Consider the following 21,495-nt stretch of genomic DNA (forward strand, 5'->3'; position numbering starts at 1 on the left):
CAATGGGGAACCGATGGGGGGGCCAGCGAGGGGGGCTTAAGGGGGTCGCTGCCCGCGTTCCCTTGGGGCAGGCCTGAAGGGAGGGCTGGGGCCAGGGGCGCGATTTTCCGAGGCTCCTCGCCTGCGGCGCCCCCTCCTCAGCTCCGCGAGCGCTCCCCTCCCCCGGGGCCCGCGCCCTGGCCGGGATGCAGGGTGCGCGGGGATGCGCGGGGATGTGCGAGGATGCGCGGCGCTGCAGGCGCGGCCCAGGGCCCCTCGGGGGTCGCGTCACCGAGGAGGCGAAGCCGGGAGCTGGATCGTCGCTGCCTCCCGCCCTGCGGGTACCAGCCCCCCTTCCCAAGCCCAGACCTCCCCCAAGCGCGCGCCGACCCTCCGCAGGAGCCGGGGGTGGGGTCCCTAAGCACCCCGCGCTCTCACCGCCTTCTCCGCTGTGCTGCCTCCTTCTCCGCTGGCGCTTCAGCACCGCCGCCTTCTGGGCTCCCCCCGGAGTGGGAGGGAGCCGCGGTCCCGCCTCCGCGCCCTTTCCCTCCCAGGCCCCGCGGCCGCCGCACGCCGGGGCGCTGGGCTTTCCGCGCGCGGACAGACTGCCCCGCCGACCGACGGACGCACGCGCCGGCTCTGGATGCCGGGATCCCGCGGGTGGGAGGAGGCCGGGGCCGCGCTCCGGGGAGGGGCGGCGGAGGGGGCGGAGAAGGAGGAAGGGGAGGAGACAGACCGTGGCCCAGAGCGCCGCCGGCACTGACACGCGAGTCCCCCGGGCGCCCCAAATCCTCGGCTAGGCCCATATGGGACCCCAGGAGGTCTCCTGACCCCATGCAGGAAGCCAGGCTTGGAGTGAGGTGTCCATGGGTCGCCTGCTTGAATCCTAGTCGTCTTCACATTCCATTTGCCTTAGTCCCAGGGCCTGGAACCCAATAGGTGCTCAATAAATGCTTGAATGAATGACTATGATCCAGAGACTGCCCAAAGGAAGATTTTCGAGCACTCTAGGGTAGCTTTCTCTTCTTCTACTATTCTGGGGGAGGGGCTAGCAAGGCCCATTTCAGAGCCAAATGGAATCATGAAATGTGGGAAGACTGAGGCCCAGAGAGGGTAAGAAACTGCCAGGATCACACAGCAGGTTAGAGCAGTGCCCAGACACCAACCCAGAGCTGATTCTCCTCCCAGCACCGAATTAGCCAGTTCAGAGCCTACTTCCCCAAAGTACCCACCTGCTCCAGGTGAGTGGGATAGCAACAGCATCTTGTCCCTGAGGGGAGTTTAGGGGACCTAGGCCAGGAGGCAGAGACCTTGGAGGAAGGTAAGGTGAGACCCTTCATCTCATTCACAGATGCCTGTAAACAACAGGTGCTTACTAAATGCTGGGTGCGTGTTGGCTGGATGGAAAGGGAGGCAGGTGATGGCAGCAGCTCCGGTGTTAATGAGATGGCCCGCTCTCCCTCCTCTGGCAGAATGGATGCAGCTGAGCACACACTTTAGCTGGGAGGGGGATGGAACCCCCGAGGCCTGCGGGTGTTTAGATTAGGAAAGATGAAGGATGCGTCCGGGAACTCCAGCCTGGGCAACAGACAGGGGTCAGCGGCCTGTTTGGGAGCCTGCCCAGAGTGGCCCACGCTCCTCTTCCTCCCCAGGGCAGATGCTGATAAATTAGGTGAGGTCAGGGGAGGACCGGTCAGGGGCGCTTTCCCAGAACCAAACTCCGGGTCCCCAGCCAGCTGGAGTGACCTCCCCTCCCCGGGCCCCTGCTCTGTCCTGCAGCCCAGTGCCTGATGGGCTTTCCCAGATTGAGTCAGTGATTCTGCTTGCTTGTGGCTTCCGCAGACCACAGACAGAGGCTCTGTGTGTGGATGGGGCCAGCTCTGCAGTGGTAGCGATCCAACAAGATCACTGAACTCTGGGATTCAGTCTAGGCTGGCTCTACGGGGTCCATGAGGGACCCCTCCCCCCTTACAGACAAACTTAAGTGTCTGCATTTTTTCTGAGAAGGGCTCTGGCTTTCAGAGATTCTTTTCAAAAGAGCCTGTGACTCAAAAGATTCAGAGCTAATGCTTATGAACCTTATGCTACAGAAGGAGATTTGGGGACCCCAGGGTGGGGAAATGACTGATTCAAGGTCACATGGAAATTTAGCAGCCAGTTAGAAGAACCCATGACTCTGGACTGTATAATGAGATTCAAGGTCTGACTGAATGCCACTTCCTCCAGGAAGCCTTCCCTGAACTCATTGCCATCTTCCTCTATGTTCCTTCATCCATACCTTGATGTGACAGCCTGTATCACAATTGGCCACCTCAGTGCTGTCCCCGCTAGAGTGAAACATCCATGAGATGAGGGACTGTGTCTTATTCGTCTCGTGTGGTGTGGTTATCATTTATTGGGTACCTATTATGTGCCAGGCACTTACATAATACTACTCTTCACAATTGCTCCACAAGGTGGGGAATATTGTCCTCATTTTACAGATGGGGGGGGGGAACCTCCCAAAGCTCAAAGAGGTTAAGTGATTTGCCCAAGTTCCCACAGGGAGTACGTAGCAGAGTTGGGGTTTGAATCCCAGACCCTTTCGCAACTCCCACAGCACCATGTTGCCTCTGTGTTTATAGAGTGAATAACGAATGGCATCCAGGTGAGGCTCTGGTGCGGCATGGCGCTAACGGCCCCTCTCCACTGGGCTGTGGAAAATCTGAAAGTGCAAAAGCCTGGAGCCCAGGGAGCCATGGGCGAAAGGGATTTCAAGGAGGGGAAAGGAATTTGGCCTTTACGGAGTCCACCAGCCACTAGGGAGATGGCTCCGACACCAGTGGAGAAGCCGAAGAATAAAAGCGATCAATCACAAACTCTATTATATAAAATAAAATCCGTTTGTATGCATTTCCTCCCTAGAAAAAGACTACCCGGATTTTCTCTTCTGTGTGTTTTCTTTCTTTTTTTTTTTTTTTTAAAGATTTTATTTATTTAGTTGACAGAGATAGAGACAACCAGCAAGAGAGGGAACACAAGCAGAGGGAGTGGGAGAGGAAGAAGCAGGCTCCCAGTGGAGGAGCCTGATGTGGGGCTCGATCCCACAACGCCGGGATCACGCCCTGAGCCGAAGGCAGACGCCTAACGACTGTGCCACCCAGGCGCCCCTCTCTGTGTGTTTTCATCTTGCCTCCTCGCGGCTGCGATTCTAGCTGAGATTGTCAGCACAGTGAAATCAAACCAATGAGCCGGAGGAGAGGACTCTGCCCCTTTTCTGGATCTTTGAGTTACACATCACATTTCAGGCTGATCACACTTAGTTAACCTGCATGCGAGGTTCACAGCGATGTCCTCGTTCTGTGATAACAAGAATTTCAAATTCTCCTACATAACCACGCTCCACCATCCCGGCTACGGACCAGATGATGACTCTGGAACATAACGGAAAGGAACTTGTAGATTGCCTTTCAGCTTAGCCTTGCTGGTGGTCTTGAGAGCATCAGCTAGGATGCTCGTGGGCACCATTCTGGCGGCATGGGAAGATGGCAGAAAGAGATCGACTCAGCTTTTGTTCTGTCCATCATCTACTCATCCATTCGCGCATCGATCCACCCATCCAGCCACCCTTCAAGCCCTCCATCATTATACAGCCATCCATGAGAGTATTCTCCCCTCATTCCCTCCCTCCCTCTCTTCCTTCTTTCCATCCTCTTATCTCCCTCTCCCTCCCTCCATCTATCCACTCATTTATCTGTCCATCCATCTGTCCAAAAATATTTGCCCCTGCCTCTGTGCCAGGCACTGGGCTACGTGCTGAGACACAGGCGAATTGATCCCTGCTCTCCTAAGTCTGAGTCTAGTGCGACGGTGAGACATGAATCAAAGAATCATCCCAAGTGGGATCAGAAAATTTTACAAGAGCCATGAAGGGGAAGTTCAGGGGATCGTGAGGCTCTCTAACAGGGGTCCTACCGGGTCTCAGGAGCCAGGGAGGGCTTCTCAGGGGACGTGACATTTCAGCTACCCTCTGAAGGATTCAGAGTCTTAATGTGGTTAGTGGGGGGGGGGGGCAGAGGGGACACGGAGGTGCAAAGGCCCAGAGGTGTGAAAGAGCTTAGTGTGGGTGGGTTGCAATGTGTTTTTTAGAGCAACAGGGGTGAGCAGGGGGTAAGATGAAGTGGCAGGGTCGCTGGGTAGGGTCTTCTAAGTCCCGGCATGGTTGGGGGATTTTTATCTGAAGGGCCATAGGGGGTTACGGAAGGGGAAGCTCCCTCAGAAGCTCTGATTGAGGTGGCCTGGGGGTCCAGGCATCAGTAGTTTGGGCCAATGATCCTTTCCCTGGACTGGGGGGAATTGAAATTGAGAGATGAATCTGTGTATCTGCGGGAAACGAATAATAATAATCCAGTGATACTTAATATGAGCTCTCGGGTCTTGTGTCGGGCCATCCTTCCGGTCATTCCATCGGAAAATGTTTATTGAGCTCGTACTACGTGCCAGACTCTGTTCCAGGCACCGGAGATAGAATGGCGAACAAAGAGACAAAAATCCCAGCCCTGCTGACACGGGGGTGGGGATGCAGAAAGAGAGTAAACAAATACTCAAGGAAAATACACGGTATATCGTAAAGTGCCCATGTGCTCCGGGGAAAAATGAAGCCCTCTTCGCATTGCCGGTGGGGACGCAACCGTGTCTGGAAGCAGTCTGGTTTCATCTTTTAAAGACAAAATAGAAGACATCGTGCGCACCATGAACACGGGCCCACATTCTCCTCCACAGTGTGAACCCTGCAGAAACTCTTGCCCGGCCTCCACATGAGTCACGTGGCAGAATATTCACAAGGCTTCTCTTTGCAGTGGCCCCAGATGGAGAAGCCTCCAAGTGCCCGCGTATGGGAAAGCAGATGAACGAATTCTCACGATGAAGTATTACACGGCGGTCACAATGAAGGACTACGGCCACACATCACAAGACGGACGGATCTCTGGCATAGAACAGCCAGTGGAAAGTGTCCCATTACAGACATGTGGTTCCCTTTTTATAAAGTTAAGAGCCACTCAAATCGCACACACATAATGCAGTAATAAATTGTAAAAAGGAAACGAGGGAAGAATAAATAGGGGTGATGATTATGGTGGGGGAATGTGATGCTGGGATGAGGGGGGGAAACATATGGTCAGATGTAGGTTATTATCGAGATTCTAGTTTCTGTTTAGGGTGGTGGTGTTCTGGGTGTTACATTGTTGAAATGGCTCATTAAAAGCTGATGAGAGTGGGTTATGATGCAAGGATTACGATTAATTTGTGTGTGTGCGAACCACGGTTAAAGGAAAAAAGCAGGCAAGCAAAGGAGGAATCTAGAGCGTGCTACGGTGGGGGTGAGGGGCAATTTTCAACCTGTTGTTTAAGGAAGGAGTCACTGAGGTGACATCTGAGCCAAGACTTGGAGGAGGGAGGTAGTTAACCATGGCAGAGATCTAGGGAAGGGAATCCTAGGCAAAGGGCATAGCAGGTGCAAAGGCCCTGAGGTGGGAGTGTGCTTGTCATGCCCTAGGAATGGCAGTGGAGTCCATGGGCTGGAAGGAGTGAGTGCAGGTATGTTCTGGGGATGACCTGCATGGAGGGCATAAAGAAGGCTGAAGGAAGGAGAGAGAGAGAGAGAGAGATGGAGGGAGAACAGGAAGGACTTTCTAGGGTTCTCCAATGAGCCCAGATCCTGAGTCTGCTCTGCTCAGCTATTTGCTGCTCAATGTTTTCTTGGATTTCATGAGACCCTTTAGTTTCCCTGAGGTGGTTTAACTGGGTTTCTGTTACTTGCAACCCTACCAGGTAAATCACTGGTTAAACGTCTAGAGAATCAGGGCTTGAGGGGCGCCTGGGTGGCTCAGTCGTTAAGCGTTAAGCGTCGGCCTTTGGCTCAGGGCGTGATCCCAGAGTCCTGGGATCGAGCGCCACATCAGGCTTCTCCGCTGGGAGCCTGCTTCTTCCTCTCCCACTCCCCCTGCTTGTGTTCCCTCTCTTGCTGGCTGTCTCTCTCTCTCTCTGTCAAATAAATAAATAAAATATTAAAAAAAAAAAAGAAAGAAAATCAGGGCTTGAGTGTTTTCAGGAGAGGTTTCTTAACTGGACAGTGGATGCTGTCCGGTGGAAACCCACAAGGAGGCGGGAGGACACCAGGCGGGCACCAAATACAGGGTGTGGGATGGTAATTTGCTCATTTGCTGAATGTTTTCTAGGCATCAGGGATGTTACTAAGTTTTTCAATCCTCCCAAGTGTTATTCCAGATTGTACAGATAAGGAGTCTGGGGCCCAGGGAGGGAATGAGCAGCTGAGCTGGAAAAACCTCAGGTCTGGGTGACCTTGAGGCTTTTGTGCCTGGAATAAGAGGTCTCTGACCCATTTCCCTTGTGGTGTCCTCTCATCTTTGGGTGTCCTGGGGCAGGTGACTCCTGGTCACCTTTCCCCTTCTCCAGCCCCTGGGTAGTCTGGAAGCCTGCAGGCAGCTAGGCAGGGAGGGGGCACTTCATCCAGAAGTCCCTGTGTCTCCAGCACAGAGGGAAGCCACCCCGAGAAAGACGAGGGTCAGAGTCAAGGATGAGGGATTTGTGGCCAGAGTGCGGTGCAGCTCTGGGGTTGGTCCACCCAGGCGAAGGAGTGGGTAAGAAAGAGCTCTATTTCCAGGACCCTAGTGCTTTTTGCCCCCTCTAGAAACCACCAGCTCCTGCTGTGGGGGAGAATGGGGGAGGCTGTGAATGAACCGGGAATGGGTACACAACGCCCCCTGGTGGCCCATTTTAGGGCCATTGCTCTAATGCTGGCAAGATTTGCAGGTAATGAATTTGTATCTATTTCCAATTTCTTTTCATTGTGGTAAAAATGCATACCATAAAATTTATAACCTTAATTATTTTTAAGTGTACAGTTTAGTAGGGTTTCAGTATATTCACACTGTTCTGCAACCAACCCCCAGAACTTACCCATCTTGCAAAACTGAAACTCTGCGCCCATTAAACAACCCCCCAATTCCCACTATCTCCCCTCCTTCCCGGTCCCGCCCCTGGCAACCCCCATTCTACTTCCTGTCTCTATGGCTTTAATTACTCTAGATACTGCATATAAATGGAATTATACAGTATTTGTCCTTTTGTGACGGGCTTTTTATCACTTAGCATAATGTCCTCAAGGCTCATCCACATTGGAGCCTGTGTTAGAGCTTCCTTCCTTAAGGCTGGAGAAGGTTCCATGGTATGCATACACCACATTTGGTTTCTCCATTCATCCGTGGATGAACACTGGGGTCGTTTCTCCCTTTTGGCCGTTGTGAATAATGCCGCTCTGAAGGTGCGTGTGCAAAAATCTCTTTGAAACCCTGCTTTCAAGTCTTCCCAATATCAACCCAGAAGTGGGATTGCTGGATCGTTTATCCGTGCGATGGCTGGATCACGCCCGCTCTCTGCAGTTCACGTGTTGAAGCTCTAAGCCCCACTGAGCATGTATTTGGAGCCATGGCGGACCCCAAAAGGAGGCGGTTAAGGTCAAATGAGGTCATTGGGGTGGGATCCTCATCCCTATACAAAGAGGAAGAAACAGAGTTCTTGATCTTTCCTCCTCTGTCTTCACGCGGAGGGGAGAACATGCCAGCACACAGTGAGCAGGTGGCCGCCTGCAAAGCCAGGGAGAGAGACCCCTCAGCAGAACCTGGCCTCGCTGGCACCCTCATCTCAGTCTTTAATTTTTCGGGGAACTGCCATGCTGTTTCCCACAGCAGTGACACGACTGTCCCACCAACGGTGCACAGAGGTCCCGATTTCTCTGCAGCCTCAACAGCAATACTTGTTATTTATTTGGCTGTCCTAATGCATGTTGCAGGTCATTTTCTCCCCCTGGTCCTTCAGTGAGGGCTTACTGTGTGCCCAGCACCGGGCTAAGCGTGTCCCATGCTTGTCACGATCTAATCCTCCCTGTAGCACTGTCCGCATGTACAGATGACGACATGGAGGTTGGAAGGGACCAGTCCCTAACTTAGTGTCATCGGCCGGCAGATGCAAGACAGAGGATTGTGCCAGTGAGTGACAATGACCGCTGGTGGCTACAGAGCATCATTCCTGTGCCAGGCGCTGCCATCTACCTTCACAAACACTCTTATGAGAGGTGTGCTGTTACTATTTTCCTTTTCCAGATAAGGAAACTGAGGCACAGAAAACTCAAGTGCCCGCCCAAGGTCATATGGCCACTAAACAGGACAGTCCAGATTTGAAACTAGTGTCCTATTCTGCTGTGAGAGGAGTACACGTAGAGTCAAGCAAGTCTCGCCTACGAAAATCCAAATTCTCCCCAAGTCAACATGAGGGAGGGAGTACCTGCTGCTATAAAAACATCGCCATCATAACCCGCCTGGTGTGTACGTGGTGCTGTACAGGTGGGAAAAGACTCCCATGGCTCGGTGGGATTAACACTCACAGCTTCAGGGAGGAACTGTTTTGGTTTTTTTTTAAAGATGCTGTTTATGAGAGCGAGAGAGAGAGCACACAGGAGCGGAGGGTGAGGTGGAGAAGGGCAGAGGGAGAGAGACAAGCAGACTTTCTCACTGAGCAGGTAGCCCGACGCGGGGCTCGATCCCAGGACCCTGGGATCATGACCTGAGCTGAAGGCAGACACTTAACCACCTGAGCCACTCAGAGCCCCAGGAGACACTGGTTTTGTATGAGAGGGACCGTAACTGACCCAAGCTGGCTTCTGGGCATCCAGAAGCTGGTACTCTGACTCCAGGTTCCCAAGGAAAGCCCAGGCATTACATGAGATAAAACAAGTTTGAACCTGGCTCCCTTCCCACTGCCTTTTCTTGATTTAAATTTTTATTTTAAATTCATTTGGGGCATATAGCGAAGTTGAGAAGAATATAATAAATTCTTGTATACCCTCCACCCAGATTCTTTAAATGTTAACATTTTTACCATACTTGCTTTCTCGCCCTTCCTCCCCTCTTTCCTCTTCTCCCCTTCAACTGATTGGATGAGGCCCACCGTCATTATAGAGGGTAATCCGCTTAATCAGTCTACTGATTTCAATGCTAATCACATCTAAAAACGCCTTCACAGCAACATCTAGCCTGGCGGTTGACCAGACATCTGGGCATCGTAGCCTAGCTAAGGCAACACAGAAAATTAACCACTCCAGCTTCCACCCTTCAGCTTTTCCTTCCTAGACATGTCGCTCTTTCAGACTTAGCATGGTCACTTCAAAGTCACAAGATGGAGGCTGAAGCTCTAGAAATCACCAATCTCAGACAACAGTGTCCAGAGCAGGAGGGGAGAAAGAAGATAAAAATCCTCTTTTCGTTGCTCATCTCTCTGTTAACAGGAAGACAGTGTTCCCAGAATCCCTTAGTCTTCTCTTTAGGTTTGATTGGCCAGACCGGGCTCACATGCCCACCTCTAGACCAGTCACTGGCAGGAGGCCGGAGGACGCCAGGATTGGCTTAGCCCAATCAAGGTCCATCCCCTGGAACTGGGTGGACGGTTTTGGGAGCAAGGAAGAAGGGCGGAGTGGCTGCTGGGCGGGCAACCAATCGTGCTGGCATGTCCTCGATGCTGCCAACTCCAGCATTTGTCTGGAGACTGAATGCATGACGAATGGATTTTGGTAAAGGCAGGAAGGAGTCCCCCCACGGAAGACAAGCGTGTCGAGAGCAAGCTTGAGTCTCCTTAGCGGGATTAGTTGTCATGGCTTGCCCAGTGCCCTTGGTGGTTAACAGGCTATCTGAGGGACTCTACCTGGTCAGGGAGACAGGGCAGCCCAGCGGCAGACAAGGACGTGGCTGCCCCCAGCTGTTGTCCTCTCTGCTGTGACTGTCTGATTCTGTCTCCCAGCCACCCAGCCTGAGCTCTGGCCAACCCACTGACCCCTGGCCGGCCACCTGCTCTTCATCTAGAAGCTGAATCTGCAGGGGGAGACCACGGAAGACACATCAGGAGATTTCCCGAGCATGGAAGAGAGGGGGCGGAAGGAGAGACGAGGAGGAGCTTTTGGCCTCAAAGCTAACAGCCAGAAAGAGAGGTGGTCAAGGATACACTGAAATGGACCGAAAAATCCAGTCCTCATTTATAGGACACTTTCCAAGCCTTTTTATATTTATTATCTTGGTTAAATCTCCCCACAAGTGGGGGAGACTGACATCATTCTCCTCATTGTATAGATGAGGGATCAGAGGCCCACAAAGCCAAAAGGCCGTGGGCAAGGTCACTGTATGAGCTTCCCGTGGCTGCACACAGGAAGGACCACAAACCGAGTGGCTTCGAGCAACACAGACTTACAATCTTATGGCTCTGGAGGTCAGAAGTCCTGCCGGCCAGGTGCTGGCTTCGAGGGATAATCTTGAACAAGAACTTGTCCATGATGGTCCTGGGAGTGGCCGCAGAAAAACCTTGTAGGGGACATAGGTCTCAACATTCAGGGTGGGAAATGGAATGTGGGGTTAGTCTGGAGAAGAAGGGTGGGGCGGAAGCGGGGCGATGCAGTGAGGATTTGGTGGATCTGGAGACCCTGCAAACCGGGTTATTGACCCCTTAAACTTGGACGGGGAAAAAACAATATCTTTATTCTCATTAACCTTTAACTGCATTGTAGGATGTCCTTCTGCTACGGATGTAGGCGACAAAGCACCGTGTAGCGTGTTCTCAGGCCCGTGGCATCAGGAGAGATCACAGACCCGTTATGTCACGTTTCCCTTGTTGCAGCTCTCTCATAAAGTACGGCTTTTACTCATCGCTACTTTCCAATCGTGATGGTAGTTAGGCTGGAATCTTCATTTTAACCAACACCTGATGGCTGGGTTCGTTGGCGGGGGGCTCTGGGAGCTGCAGCTAGGGAGTCTGCCAGGCTTTTGGGTGGGATTGGTGAGTCCCCATGGGTGAGGGCCCTCCTCTGGGGCCTGGGCCATTACAGCTGAGAGGGGGTCGCCTGCCCCACGTTGAATGGGGGCTGCAGCCTGGGTTGGCAGCTTAGCGGGAAGTAGATTTCTTACCGCTGAAAAGGAATCTCTTGTTTTGATTACTGGTGGCCATTGGAAGCTTTCCTCGGTGCAAGCTGAGATCCACGATGGTTCGTTAGCCCCCCAGAGCTGGGTTTTCATGAGTCCATATAGTTAAGGGGTTAAAAGCTTTACATTGGGAGGCAGCGCTGCCCAGGGTAAAATCCCACCAGCCCCCTTACTAGCTGTGGGCCCGTGGGCCTGGGAAGTGGCTTCCCTGGGCCTCAGTTTCCTTATTTGTAAAATGGGAATCATGGTTTCCAACCCGGAAGTGGGTTTTGAGGGTTTAGGGTGACGAGGCACTTCTCTCATTTCTTGGCCCAGGGGAACGGAGTGCTCAGTACATGGTGACAGGTGCTTGTCATGTTCTTTCCCCGCCGGCCAGACAGATCCAGCAGCAGGGTCCCTTCACTTCCTGCCCACTTGGCTCAGTCTTGATGCTCCAGCCCCGGAGGCGTCCAATCTCCAAGGCTTCTAAATCAAGCTGAGCAGTGAGGCATGCTTTGCCCGTTAGCAGGGACATTTTGACTCACAGTGGCTTTGAAAGAGCAGGGCCGGGCAGTGCCCCTAGAATCAGGTTTGCTAATGGCGTTTCTGCCTTGGCACTGGGCCTCTCTGGGCTGTTTATGGCAGGAGACTTGGAGGATGGGAGCAGGGAGGGAGAAGAAGGACACGGAGCCTTCCGTTGCTCTCAGGAGCCCTACAAAGGCAGGAGGAAGGTACAAGGCTCCCTGGCATTCAGCTGACTATGAGTGCCGAGTTTCCTCCTGCGGGGTCCTCGGCGTGAGCATGAGAATGCCTCCTGCTCAAGACCTGGCAGGGCCCCCTAGCAAGAGAGCAGTTCTGAGCCTCAGTTTCCCCCTCCGTCGGGTGGCGAGAAAGTATCTACCTCGTAGGCAGAAATCAAATGAGATGGTGAAGGAAGAGCTCCGCACCAGGCATACAGAACCCAATGATGTCCAGCACCTTCTGTTCGTTCCTTCCGGGACCAGATGCACGGAGCTGAGCCCAGCCTGGCCGAGGCGGAGCGAAGCGTGGGGTAAGGGCGTGGAACAGTATATTACACCTGTTCAGTCTGCCTTGGCTACACTGACCCCACTGGCACCTTGGGACCACCCACCTCCCTCTTCTGTTTTCTGTACTTCCATCCAGCACCCGGGACCCCCAGCACCCGCTCAGCCCCTGCTAGCTCTCGGCTACCGACAGGGACGGCTGCCTGGGCCCCTCACTTGGAAGTGACTTGGTTTGAGGCTCTGATGTCATAGTCTTGAAACTCCTATGTTTTTTGAACAAGGGGTCTTGCATTTTCGTTTTGCACTGGTCTCTGCCAATGATGGAGTTGGTGCGGTCGGCCACAAACAGCACTCAGGTGACAATTCCTCCGAGTCCAGGCTCTAGGCAGCTTTCCGCGTACTTAGGATCTGACAGAAGCCACAGCCTCAAGATGTTAAGAGTTAGTAATGCATTGGAACACAGTGTGAGGCAGGTTAAATGTCCTATCAGCTTGTTTCCATTCTTCTCATCTCTCAAGATCCCTTCCCAAACCAGCCTGTCCTCCTTTCCCCATTTATTATGACAGTTTGGGATCTTGTTTTTAGTGGACTCATTGAAATGGTCTTCTCCCAGGTTGTCTGTGCATTTATTTATGATTGTCTTGTTGTGGTGAAAATAAACACAACCTAAGATTTACCATGTCAGCCACAGTCAAGTGTCTAATTCCTCATAATGACACCTCTGTTTGTCTCCAAAACTTTTTTATCATCCCGGACATAAACTCTGTCCCCTTTGAGCAATATCCCTCTGCTCTTCCTTCCTCCCAGCTCCTGGGAGCCTCTGATCTCCTTCCTGTCTCTGGATGTACCAGTTCTAAATATTTCCGTATACGTGAAATCGTACAATAGTTGGCCTTTCGTGTCTGGCTTCTCCGACTTAGCAGGATGTCTTCAAGGTCCATCCCTCGATGTAACACGGGTCTGGGCTTTGTTCCTTTCATGGCTGACCACTTGCCCATTGTATGGATGGACCACGGTCTGCTTGTGCATTGGTCTGTTGCTGGACTCGTGGGTTGTTTCTACCTTTTGGCTGCCGCGACTCATGCTGCCAGGACTGTTTCTGTACAAGCCTTCGGTGGGGGGCCTGTGGTCAGTTCTTCTGGGTGTACCCCTGGGCGTGGAATTGCTGGGTCAGACGGTGATTCTGCATGTAACTTTTTGGAGAATTGCCGAAGTGCTTCCACAGCAGCCGTACGGTGTTACCGTCCCGCCAGCAATGTGCGCGGGACCCAGCTTCTGCACGCCCGTCCCCATGCTTGGTCTTCTCTGGCTTTTTAATGACAGGCAGCCTACTGGGTGCCGAGTGGTGGCCCGTTTTTGCATTTCCCTAATGATGTGGAACATCTTTCCCTGTATTTGTCAGCCATTAGTTTATCTATGAGTCCTTTGCCCGTTTTTAAATCGGCAATTTTGTCTTTTTTTGTGGAGTCGTTGTTCTTTGTATATTCTGGGTATGAAACCCTTATCGGATAGGATTTGCAAATGTTTTCTCCCATTCGGTGGGTGGTTTTTTTGCTCCCTGGTTGCATCTTTTGATGCATAGTTTTTAATCTTAATGAAGTCCAGTGATCTATTTTGATTTTGGTTGACTATGTTTAGGTTTCACAGTTAAAAAACCATTGCTAAGTGCAAGACCATGCCTGTTTTCTTCTGACAGCTTTGTAGTTGTAGCTCCTAGAATTTGGGTCTTGGATCAATTCTAAGTTAAGTTTTGTATATGGTGTAAGGTAAGGGCCCAGGTTCATTCTCGGCACACATGCAACTGGTTTTCTCAGCGCGGTGTGTCAGAGAGACCGATTTCTCCTCCATAGAAGGACGGTGGCACCCCTGCTGAAACCAATGGACCATTGATGTGAGGGGTTATTTCTGGGCTCTTAATTCTATTCTGTTGGCCTGTATGTCTGTTCTTATGCAGATACCACACTGTTCCGATTACTGGAACTTTGTGTCAAGTTTTGAAATCGGGAAATGCGAGTCCTCCAACTTTGTTCTTATTTTTCAAGATTGTTTTGGCTATTCTGGGTCCCTTGAAATTCCCTATGAAGTTTAGGATGAGTTTTTCCCATTTCCCATTCCCATTTTCCCATTAAAAAATACCATGAGGATTTTGATAGAGATAGCTTTAAATCTGTGTATGGCCTTGGGTAGTATTGTCATTTGAACAATATTAAACCTCCCAATCCATGAACACAGTTCCACTAATATTTTAGGATCTCCTGCATTAACCTCTTAATAGGGAATTCTTTAAAGTGAGAAAGGCGGGGCGCCTGGGTGGCACAGCGGTTAAGCGTCTGCCTTTGGCTCAGGGCGTGATCCCCGTGTTATGGGATCGAGCCCCACATCAGGCTCCTCTGCTATGAGCCTGCTTCTTCCTCTCCCACTCCCCCTGCTTGTGTTCCCTCTCTCGCTGGCTGTCTCTATCTCTGTCGAATAAATAAATAAAATCTTAAAAAAAAATAAAAATAAATAAAGTGAGAAAGGCAACCAAACTCAAAGACTTGAATCCCTTTTTGCCACATTCGAGGTCAAGGGGAAAGACCCATTTCCTTCTTTTTTGTTTTTTTCCTTTAAGATTTTATTTATTTATTTATTTATTTGGGGGAGCAGAAGGAGAGGGAGAGAAAGAACCTCAAGTGGACTCCAAGACAAGTGCCAATCCCACGACCCTGAGATCATGACCCCAGCCAAAATCAAGAGTCGGACACCCAACTGACTGAGCCGCCCAGGCGCCCTGCAAGACCCATTTCTCACTCAAATGTACAGCATAGAATGATTTCAGAAGTTGCTCAGCGGATTAATTCACTAGCAACCTCTCCAGTGTCCCCAGGCTTGTTTTAGAGCCATTGGTTGCCTTTCCCTTCTCTGCTCCTAGTGAGTAGTTAATGAACAGTACGTGGAAATAAAAGATTGCTTAAATATGCCTTATTGTCTGGATCATGGTTCCAAATGAACCTCCCTCCCCTAACACTTTCCAGGGGCTTTAAGTGTACCTAATTGCTTTTTAGGACTTCCCCCCCCTTCCCCGCTCCGGCGACTGTAATTCTCCGAATGACCACAAGATGGCAGCAAAGAGCAAAGGCCGCGGGAGTGCAGGGAAAGATTCGCCGGAGAAAGGAGGGGAAGGAAGGAGAAACAGGGGTGAGGGTGTGAGCCCGACAGACACAGCTCTGTGCGGATGGCACCCCCTGGAGTCGCACACCCGGCAGGCCTGCGATACGGACCGGCAATGTGAAACTGCCCGGTGCAAGTGGGCTGACAAGCTCACGCAGACAATTGTCAGAAAACCGGTGTTTTCCTGTTACATTGGGAATGGCGGGAGAGAGGAGAAATCAGGGACAGCAAGGCGCTCTCCCTCCTCCTCCCTCTCTCTCTCTCCTCCCTGGGGTGGGAGCCCCCCACATCTGGCGTTGAGGGCCGAGGAGGACACGGGAGGTGTCCCTCTCCCACGTGACTGGCAGCCTCTAGAGGCCCCCCTGCGTTCCCTGACTCGGGACCCTCTGCATCTCCAAAGCCAGCAACAGCCACTCACGTCCTTCTCCCGCGTCTTCTTCCGCTGAATCTCCCCATCGTTGGGTGGGAAAGGCTCTGGGCTTTTAAGGGCTCATGTGATTCAATTGGGCCCACGTGAATACCCAGACTCCTCTCCCTCTCTCAAGACCCTTTACTCATTCCCATCTGCAGGGCCCCTTTTGCTGGGCCAGATAACATATTCACAGGCTCCAGGGATCAGGGCGGGGACCTCTTTGGGGGGGGGGGGAGTATGATGCTGTCTGCCACACCCCCTCTGGCTTCCCCAGGCTTCCCTTGGGTTTCGTGGCATTTCCTCTCCAGCTGTTGGAGCTCACAGTGGTCCCTCACGGGCTCCCTCATGTTCCCACTGTTCTGCCATCACCGTGGCCAAGACTTGGGGAAGGATCCCTTTTCCTGCCCCCATAACCCTCGCCTCATATACACTCTTATGACGACTGAGCCTTTCCCCTGCTCCTGGTGATGACTTCCTGCTCGGTCACAGCCTTGTCCCTTAGAACACGAGGGGTTCTCCCCTGCAATTCCCAGTCTGGTCCCCCAACAAAGGGAAAGGGAGGAGAAAGGTGCGTGGATTCAGCACATCTCTGGGGAACTCCATCCGAGCTGTGCATGCCACGGGGGGGGGGGGGGGGGGGCTCAGATGGAACCCTCTAGGTTGGGTTGGGTTACTGAGTCCTCACATGCTGCTCCTTGTGCTTCCCTCCCGGTCTACACCCCACTCCAGGCAGCCCCAGGAAAGACAAGAGAGTGAGTTTTCTTTGTCTTTTCCTTGTGTGAGATTCATCCCAGGCACTGATGTCAAGAAACAACCAGAGTGGTACCATTTTACCTGCTCTGACTTGACCAAACTTGGCTGGAGAAGCCTCGGTTCAGGGGTTCTGCCGAACCTCTCCAGCAGACAGCCTCCAGATAATTCTTTTATCTGCCAGTTCTTCCCATTGGTGGCCTCATTCCTGATCTGCCACTCAAACTCTTCCCAGACTCTTCCTGGGCCTCAGGCTGCTTGCCGTTGCCTGCTTCTAATCATTGCTTACTTCCTTTGGGGTAAGTGGGGGCCTTGTTGCCAGGGTAACTGAGAGTGGACATGGGCCTGGGATCTTGACCTTCAGCTCTGCTAACTGAATTCTTGCTACGTTCTTGGCTCATTTCCCTTTCACACACATTTCTTCTCCTTGCTTTTTACTCCCATGTTCTCCCCTATGAAGTGTGTCTGGCCTCCACATTTTCTCTGGGATTTGCTGACTCAATTCCTTTTGTTCTTATGGCCACTTTTTTTTTTTTGACTTAATGTTTTCCATATTGCTTTCCACCAGCAGGCACCCCATGTCCCTCTCCTCCTGATGCTCTGATCAGACCGTGGGTTTGGGAGGTGATGGTCTGCCCCCTTCTGTTACAGAACTCCCCCTCCCCGCATCTCGTACTGGTCCCACCCACCCACAGTCTCTGCCTGATCATTCATTTCAGCGAGGGTTGCAAAATGGCGACGTTTCTAATTTTTGCCTTTTCAACAAATATTAAGTAGAATTCTTTTGTAAAAAAAAAAAAAAAGATTTTTCCTTATTAGTTATAGCTGTCTGTTTATCCTGAAATACAGTTTGTACAAGAAAGGCTGGGCTTCGTTATATCCTTTTCACTGTTGGGAGTTGCCAGTTTTCTGAAGAAAGGGGTGGTGTTCTCGTTCCTTCCAGTGACGACCAGGGGTGTGTTTCTTGGTCACTGCAAACGCTCTCTTATCCTGGCTCTTCATGAACTTAAATGGCTGCCGAACGCTGAGAAGACATGGGCAGGAAAGGACGAGGATGGTTCCTTCCTTCCTGTGGGACGCTGAGTCCCTTACTGTATTCACTGTTGCAGGTTTAATCCACTACGTCCACATCACCGGCCACGCGGTTGTGCACAGTGGCTCATTTTTATTTAAGGGGCTCAGGTGGTGTAGCTCTAAGTACGTCTTAAACCCTGCGAGGACGGAGCAGCGTCTTACGGTCTTTCGGTCTCGGGTCTATGTCTCTAGTGCAAGTGGGGGCATCTAGAAGGGTCTGGTATCTAGTTGCAGACTGAGTCGATGCGCATGCAGAGCGGTCATTTTTCTCTGCAAGGGCTCTTGCCTTTGCCCTTGCTCTGGACAAGAGCGGTGATGCAGTCCGACCCCTGACAGCCACTGGGGCTCCTACAGGTCAGTCCCACTCTGTCGGTGCCTGGAGCCAGTGCAGGCCTCACAGGGAAAGGGTGTGTTCCCAGCAAGGCTGCCTCCCCCTCGGATGCTAGCTGCGAGTGGGGTCCTCAGACTACTTGCACCCCCCCCCCCCCGCCGACCTGGGTTTCCACGACCCCCCTTTAGGTTCAATAACCTGCTAGAATGACTCACAGGACTCAGGAAAATGCCACACGTACAATCACCATCTTATTACAAAGGATGTGCATGAACAGGCAGAGGAAGCGATACACGGGAGGTGAGGGCTGCAGGAGTCCCGAGCGCAGAAGCCCCTCCCCACGGACTGAGGATGCGTCATTGTCACCAGGCACTGCTCTGCCCACCGACTAGGGAGCTTTCCAAGCCTTGCAGCCAGAGTCTTCACTGGGGTTTCATTGCAAAGGCATGACTCATGAAAGCATTGGCCATGTGCTTGAACTCAGTCTACAGCCCCCTCTGCTCTTGGGAGGTTGGGGGAATGGCGCTGAAAGTTTCAACCCTCTCATCACATGCCTGGCATCGCTGGCGTGGCCAATCCCTCCTTTGACATTCTTACCGAAGGGCCCAGACCTCGTTAGCATAAACTCAGGGATGGTTGGAAGGGGCTCCTTAGGAACGCCGAAGACTCTCCTACGGGAGACATTCCGAGGGGGTTCTGAAGCTCTGTGCCAGGAGGTGGGGAAAAGACTAGATATACTCTTGATTCTCTGACAGTTGGTGTCGTGGTCTATGTGGTGGTAATAAAACTTTAAGTGGATATTTGAGGTTAAAACACTTAGACATCCAAGTATCTCTGAAGGTACGCCCAGAGCATAAAGCCTTGCGATTTTGCAAGAAGACACTCCTCATGGTTGGGGGGCAAAGGTAGGCTCAGGAGGAAAAGACAATAAGCTATCATGTATGTGAGGCACCAATTATAATCCAAGCCTTTGGAGAGTTTACAGGGCTAAGAAGACGTTGGCTCCCCACTGGCCGGGGAGACCTTCAACCCACAGGGGCACACAGGGTTCCGTGGGCCAGGTGGAGGAGTGAGAGAGCAAGATCATGGAATTGTAGGAACCAAGGGGCAGGTAGAGGGCTTCCCTTTGGGGGTACAGGGAGACCCCTCTGCTTAGGCTTGAAGGAAAAGTGAGGAGCTCATTGGAAAACACACAGTGGTTGACAGAACACTGGCACCCGTGAAGCTGGCGGGAGCGCAGGTGTCCAGGAAGGCGGGTGACTTGCGAGCAAGCACTCAGCAGGGTGATGCTACGAAGGACCTGGTGGTCTTGATTTCGAGAGGAGCCAAAGAAGCGAGAGGAGGAGGAGAGGACAGCGGACCTGGTGGTGACAGCGAAGGGATTCTTTAAAAGGCAGCTGTCAGATGACCTCTAGAAGTCTCTTCTAGCGTTACCATTCCAGGATCCCACGACTTCTGAATGAGAACATCTCATTGACAATAGGATGCATCCCCAGGCCACAGCTGCCTGGCGTCTGCACCGTCTAGAGAGAAAGAAATACACGCGCCAGAATAAGACGTATCCTAAGCAGCGAAAACCACTGGTTAAAAGAGTCAGAGAAAACGGAGAAGGAAGTGTATCTGAGAGGGTTAGTATTACCAGGGACAGTTTTTTGGTACTGGTTATAGCGTAGATCGGATAACTGAAGCGAACTCCAGAGCTGGGCGGGTCCCCGGGGGCGGTGTTGCTCCCCACAGGACATGAGGCCATGTCCTGAGACATTTTCATGGTCCCGACTGGGTGGCGTCTATAGGGTAGAGATTTGGGGTGCTGCTCAACCCCGTACCACGTCCAGGAGAGCCCCCCACCCCCCATGACAAAGAATTATCCAGCCCAAATGTCAGTAGCTGCTGAGGCTGAGAGAACCTGCTTTGAAAGAATGTCGAGAAAGAAGCTGGTGGGACAGCCAGGTGTACCTGGTGACAGGTATCTCGGGGGGAGGTCGAGCTTTGGACAGGTGTGACACACTCTCGGTCAGCTGAGCCAACCTCCATCCACAGTGAAGACCCCCGCCCCACATACCCCCCCTTTTGGAGTCACTTTTAAGTTACAGGGAGCCTCATGACCGTTCTAGGCAATGAAACGTAAGAGAATTTGCTGGATGAGGCTTCCAATGAGATACCCAGGATAAGTGTCTCCCCCCTCACTGCTCCTCCTGCCAGGACTTGAACCTGCTGCCTGAGATGCAGTGTGATCAGGACGAAAATCAACGCCTAAAGAACGTGTTGCCAGAAAGAGCCGGTGACGCCCCAGGGATGTTTGGCAACGTCTGCAGACATTTCTGATGGCCACCATGGCAGTGCCGCTACTGGCCTCCAGGGGACGGAGACCAGGGATGCCGTTCGGCATCCGACCCTGCCCAGGATGACCCCCAGCACAAGGAAAGAGCCCACCCCTACGTGCCCACGGTGCCTGGGTGGAGAAAGGCCGCTCATAGAGCTGTTGCGTGAGTCCCAGGTCCCCTGCCTTAAGATTGCTTGTCATGAGAAGAAAAAAAAAAAAAAAGCCTGTTTTGTTTTGTTCTCAGCTCCTGAGTTGGGCTATCTGTTTTTTGTGGCGGGATAAATTCCAAGTTGCTACAGCAGAGGACGTTCTTGGATTTCAGCGTGTGTCACGGGGGCCTCTCCAGAGGCCACTGCCTTTAGATTATTCTTACTGGCACTTTCCACGATCGTACAGGATATCCAGTCCCATCTTTGAAGCAGAAAGAGGACAACCATTCGGTAGCTTCTTTTGCTAGGAGATGCCAACACCATCGGTCCCCTCCGCCCACGTCACCGGTGGGGTCAGCTGGGTCCAAGATCACGGGCCTAAAGGAGAGTCAGAAGCATTACATGCTTTTTAAAACCAGTGGCCTCAAAAAGAAAAAAAAATAATAATAATAAAATAAAACCAGTGGCCTCGGTGGGCCTCGGGGGCCCATTCCACTCTTAGTGCTAAAACAACTTGTCCTATGTTTTAGATGCTGGTAATTCAAATGTACCGATAGAGTGCAAAGTGATTTTCTAGAATGCAATCGTATCTGCCAATAGTATTTTGAAAGCTGTTCATTATCATACACAGGACGGCATCATATAAACATCTCCCTCCTGTTAGGTCGACTGAAATACGCTGCATAATTTCATCAACTGTGATGTCACATCGGCCACGCCCATGGCAGGCAGCCCAGGGTATCTTGCTCTCTCCTTCTTCTCTTCTAGTCTTTCTCTTTCTTTCCTTTTTCTTTTTTCTTTCCTCTCTTTCCTTTTCTTTTGCTTCCTTTGTTTTTGTGCTCTGCCAGGGGCACTGAATGGACACGCTAAGATTCCCCGCTATCTTGAAGGGTAGTGGTTTTGCGGGATGCAGGTCTGAAAGGGTAGATAAAATCTGATCTAATAAATCTAATAAAATCTCATTCTCCTGGAGGCTGAATCGGCCTTGAAGGAATGACAGTGTTATTTCTCAGGGAGACACTTCCGACTTCTGCACCTGTAAGACCTGCTGACAAAGCTACGCTTTTCCTTCCGACCTAGGAAGATGGAAACAAGCCAGGGACCCGTATCTTGGTCCTTCCTTCTCTATTCCTCCTGGACGACATTCTCTCCTGCCCATCCCCCCTCCCAGGATTTCTTCCCCGGAGACTATGGGAGGTTCTGTTGTTGGCACCTTTCCACCCCCACCCTCCACTGTCCTCAGTTTCTCGTGGGGAATAACGAATCACAGCCCCAGGGAGGAGAACCCAGGTCGCTGGACTA

At 52.0% G+C, this 21,495-nt stretch overlaps 2 protein-coding genes across 4 annotated transcripts in view; both read right to left on the reverse strand.

Annotated features, from left to right (window-relative positions):
• DTX1 (deltex E3 ubiquitin ligase 1) overlaps positions 1–15,740 on the reverse strand; it is a 50,787-nt gene extending 35,047 nt beyond the window's left edge. Inside the window, exon 1 of one of the 2 annotated variants that reach the window (XM_057306048.1) lies at positions 15,573–15,740. The gene's annotated coding sequence lies outside the window, so the exon portion shown is untranslated. Of the gene's footprint in view, positions 1–417; positions 881–15,572 lie in introns of those variants that run through there. The other variant, XM_026514912.4, reaches the window with a different exon arrangement.
• Positions 15,741–17,950: 2,210 nt separating this feature from the next.
• LOC113266813 (2'-5'-oligoadenylate synthase 3) overlaps positions 17,951–21,495 on the reverse strand; it is a 45,441-nt gene continuing 41,896 nt past the window's right edge. For both annotated transcript variants that reach the window (XM_057305988.1, XM_057305986.1), the window contains one exon: positions 17,951–20,571. In XM_057305988.1, the coding sequence (XP_057161971.1) occupies positions 20,403–20,571 (169 nt within the window). In that variant the 3' untranslated portion in view covers positions 17,951–20,402. The remainder of the gene's footprint in view (positions 20,572–21,495) is intronic.

The sequence above is a fragment of the Ursus arctos genome, unplaced genomic scaffold (genome assembly GCF_023065955.2).
Source record: "Ursus arctos isolate Adak ecotype North America unplaced genomic scaffold, UrsArc2.0 scaffold_34, whole genome shotgun sequence".
NCBI lineage: Eukaryota > Metazoa > Chordata > Mammalia > Carnivora > Ursidae > Ursus > Ursus arctos.